A 4,681-nucleotide genomic window follows, 5' to 3' on the forward strand; every position below is an offset into this window, starting at 1 on the left:
TAAGGTTTAGAACCCAGTTGCACCAACAGTTCAAACAAGATGAATCATTCATTCAGCTAACCATTAGTTTGTTAGTTATTTTCTTTCATTCGTATCAGACTTTCATTCAAGATAACTGTGTTTGATGATCCAAGGGAAAATTAGATATTGGGAGAAAAGAACACCACTGTGGCTATTTACAATAAGCTTCCAGCATTCATGGGTGGAAACCAAACCCTAACAATATATTTACCAGTGGATTAAAAACAGAAACACACACAGTGTCCTGTGGGGATTTAGTGGTGATCTTAGATTTTGAGATTCAGTAAGGCTCTTTAGAAGTGGCTTAACAAAGTATGAACTGTTATATGCAACATAAAGTAGATGCTACACCAGTGAAGGGAAAAAAGTTATTGCAAGTAGGGGTTGTCTCACAGAGTCTTTAGGCTGTAGAGTGTGGGTGTGATCAAAAATTTCAAAAGGGAGAAAATACCATGAGGGAGGGAGAAGGAGAACAAAGGCACATCTAAGGTCTTAAAAAGATTTTATTTTTATTTTAAAAACCTTATTAATAAAGTAACAGGTTCTCATACATATTCCATGTTGTTTCTTTGTTCTCTTATATCTTGCCTCCCTGTTCCTTTTATATCATTTGGGCCCAAAAAATTTCTTTCCAGTTTGTTCTTTTCCATTCCACTTCCATAAAGCTTCATTTTCCCCAAGTCTCATGGGTTCTTTTCTAGTTAGAGGCTAGAATCTTTTGACGTTTTGATAAAGAAAATAATTTATTTGGTTGTATGTCTATGGTAGTTATATGTAGCATGACTTGGAAGATGGATAATTAGGAAATTCACTAGTGATTGTATTCATTAAGCTTCTTTCCAGAACAGCAGGTTATTATATATATGCACAAAATGCATTGGTATATACATATACACCCATATACATATTTACTATATGTTCATATATTTATTACAATATTTAAATATTTATTATAAATTTTATATCTGTGATTTCTTTTTAATTATACATACAAAGGTGTTATATATGTATACTTCCATAATTATATATGCATATATATGTGTATAAAATAATAGATTAAGGAATTGTCTCATCAAGTACAAAGTGTGTAAAATTGGTGAGCAGCTTGAAAATACTGATAAGAGTTGATATTGTAGTCTAGAAGTCTAGAGTTCCAAACCCTTTCCTTTTCCAGAGAAACTTAGGCTTTTCTTTTAAGGTCTTTAACTGATTAGATAAGGGAAATCAATATTAGGAATTTTCTTTTGAAGACTGTCAGTCTAAATGTCAAGGATGTCTTAAAAATAGTATCAAAGGTATATTTGGACAAATGTCTGACCAAGCACCTGGGTATCACAGCCTATCAAGTTGATGGCTAAAGTTCTTTACCACATCGGAACTATTAGTGACAAGTTGACTGTGAAAGAGGTTGGTTGAAGCTGAAGTACTGACAATTAGTACAGAGGGAAGTAAAAAAATTCTTGTTCTTCAAACATGCACAATTTTATAACCAAATGAAGGAGTGCAGAGAAGGAAAATAAATTATTCTCATGCTTCTGGATCCATAAAACGATTGAATCACAGAGTCCCATACTAGAGAAGACCAAGCTGGAAGTCAAAGAAAGGAAAGAGAATGATTAATGAAGTGGTAGCCATCAGTGAATCTAGATAAATTAAGATTCTCAGGAGGATTTGGGGACATGGCTCATGATACAAAGCTAGTTATCAAGTACCAGGCATTGGGCTTTATTCTCAGCACCACAAAGGAAAATGAAGCTATTCAGGAGAGCAGGTAATTCAGGGAGTTTTCACACTTTTTTTTTTTTTTTCATGAGAAGCCTGCTTATTTTCCCAATTCAGAAACCAGGGACTCAGATTAGAATGTTGTGAATCTCACAATACCTATTCCCAGTAATCAACAGTACTCCAGATTATAAACAAAACAAAATAAACAATAAAACCAAACCAAAACTAACCCAGAAACAAACTCTAGGATTTAGGCAAAACACGCATAAAATAAAGCTGAAAACAACTCCAGGAATTTTACTTCTTACTTTCTTTCAAAAATGTATCCTCAGAAACAACTACCCTTACTATGCACATTGCAGGAAAAGTTGAAAACACAGACATCCTTAATTGTTTACATGTTCTATAATTGTAATTTATAGCAGATGACTACTTTTGAAAACAAATTATTGCGAACAGAAATAATTTTCAGGGAATTACTTTTTACAAAAATAATTATTTTATTAATTATGAGGTAATTTAAATAATATATTAAATGTAAGCTACTATGAAAATATGATTTATTACTTAATAAATATCTGAGCATCTACCCTCTGTAGTTGCTTAAAAGCTTCCAAGTGGCTAATTATATATCAGAATATATACTTCAGCCACAGGCATTTAGCTTCTTTTTGTTATTGTGTCTGTCTGTAGAATGTTATTACTATACCACATCCTATAGTATAACAAACATCACTTAAGAGAATATTTTCCTAGCAAGCTGTCTCTTCAGAGCACCCTTAATCTCATTGTTCCTGAGGCTGTAGATGAGGGGGTTCAACATGGGGATCACCACCATGTAGAACACAGACACCACCTTGTTCTGGTCTGTGGAGAAGCTGGACTTGGGCATCACATAAATGAATGTTATGGTCCCATAGAACAGAGTGACTGCAGTGAGGTGGGAAGTGCAGGTGGAGAAGGCCTTCTGTCGACCCTCAGTGGAGTGCATCTTCAGGATGGTGATGAGGATGTAGGTGTAGGAGATGGCTATGACAAACACTGTGACTATAATGACAAAGGCAGAACAAAATGAGGCAGGAACTATGGGGACATTGCTACCTGAACAGGATAGCTCTATCAAAGGAGCCAAATCACAGAAAAAGTGATTGACTCTATTTGGTCCACAGAAGAGAAGAGGAAAGAAGGAGAGAAGAAAGGAGGAAGCATTAAGAAACCCACCAATGTAAGATCCTACAATCAACTGGATGCAGACTTGTGTGGACATTTTGGTGGAATAAAGCAGTGGGTTGCAGATTGCTATAAAACGATCATAAGCCATTGTGGCCAGAAGGAAGCACTCAAGTGTCCCAAAAAAAGCACCTGAGAAAAGCTGGATGGTACACCCAAGNTAGGAGATTGTGCTTNTCTCCACCAGGAAGTTGGCAAGCATNTTGGGTGTGACAGTAGATGAGTAGCCTACATCAACAGAAGCCAAGTGGCTGAGAAAAAAGTACATGGGGTGATGGAGCTGGGAAGAGACTCTGATGAGAAGGATGGTGCTGAGGTTGCCAGACACAGTCACCAGGTAGATGCACAGAATGATGCTGAAGAGGACGACTTTAAGGACTGGGTCATCTGTTAAACCCACTAAAATGAACTCTGTCACTGTAGTGTGGTTCCCATCCTCCAGGAAAGCCATGAGTTGTAGGTGCTGATAGATTAAGGCTGTGATGGAGAGAGTACAGGAAGAGATATATAAATATGTAGCACCATTCTCATTAACTCATATATGGATACTATCAAATATTTTATATACACATATAATATATAATAATTATATAATATCTAATTGTATATAGTGTATATATAATTTTGTATATAATTGTATGTAATTAAATGTTATTAAATGTGCTCAAAGTGCCTTAAAGACAAGGATTTTATTTATTTTTTATGATTTTTTCCAATTTTTATTAGGTATTTTCTTCATTTACATTTCAAATGCTATCCTGAAAGTCCCCCATACCTTCTCTCCTACCCCTCAACCCCCCGCTCTCCTACTCACCCACACCCACTTCTTGGCCCTGTGTTCCCCAGTACTGGGGCTTATAAAGTTTGGAAGACCAAGGGGCCTCTCTTCCCACTGATGGCCGACTAGGCCATCTTCTGCTACATATGCAGCTAGTGACACAAGTTCTGGGAGTACTGGTTAGTTCATATTGTTGTTGGCCTATAGGGTTGTAGACCCCTTTAGCTAACGACAAGGATTTTAAAAGGTATCATAAGAGGAACAAGGAACAACATCTAAAAGTAGGGTTATATGGTAAAGATTAGAGGAAGTAGTAACATTTCCTGAATGCTTACTAAATTTTCAGACCAGAAGTTAAGTTTCATATACAGAGATATTTTAATTCCCAGAAGATAATATTACATACTTTTATTTATTCTATTTTATTGTCAAGGAAACTGAGCTTGAAAATGTTAAATTACTTACATTAGTTTACACAGGAAGTGGATCGGGATACCAGATTCAGGCAGACTTGAACTCATTTCATTCTTTTTGGAATTGTATTGCAGATGAAACCATCATTCCAGTCAAGTAAACAATAGTCACAAAGAGTAAACAGGATCAGCTGGTTAACCATTCAGCCTCTGTGCACCAGCAATGTGCCTCCTGTGTTGCCTAGCTCACAATGTCTATTGGTAAAGGGAGAACATGTTTTAGAACATAATTTAAACTGAGAAGTCCGATATTTTTCATAGAACCAGGGTGACCTAGAAAGGGAAGTTAAAGTTACAAATAAGGTCACTATTTACAATTTAAAAAACATTTTAATATTTTCAATGCAGCCATAGCTTTCTGAAGCCTTTTGGAATATCATATGACTAATGTTTCAAGTATAACGATTAAGCTTTACTTAACAACCGTAAATCCTTTGTTTTTGTTTTTTTTTTT

At 35.6% G+C, this 4,681-nt stretch overlaps 1 protein-coding gene across 1 annotated transcript; it reads right to left on the bottom strand.

The window, feature by feature from the left end:
- Positions 1 to 2,482: 2,482 nt before the first annotated feature.
- LOC110298689 (olfactory receptor 469) lies at positions 2,483 to 3,427 on the bottom strand. The gene has a single exon (XM_021168085.1). It carries the CDS (start codon positions 3,425 to 3,427, stop codon positions 2,483 to 2,485), a length of 945 nt encoding a protein of 314 aa, XP_021023744.1.
- Between the last annotated feature and the right edge of the window lie 1,254 nt (positions 3,428 to 4,681).

This window comes from Mus caroli, chromosome 7, assembly GCF_900094665.2.
Source record: "Mus caroli chromosome 7, CAROLI_EIJ_v1.1, whole genome shotgun sequence".
Taxonomy (NCBI): Eukaryota; Metazoa; Chordata; class Mammalia; order Rodentia; family Muridae; genus Mus; species Mus caroli.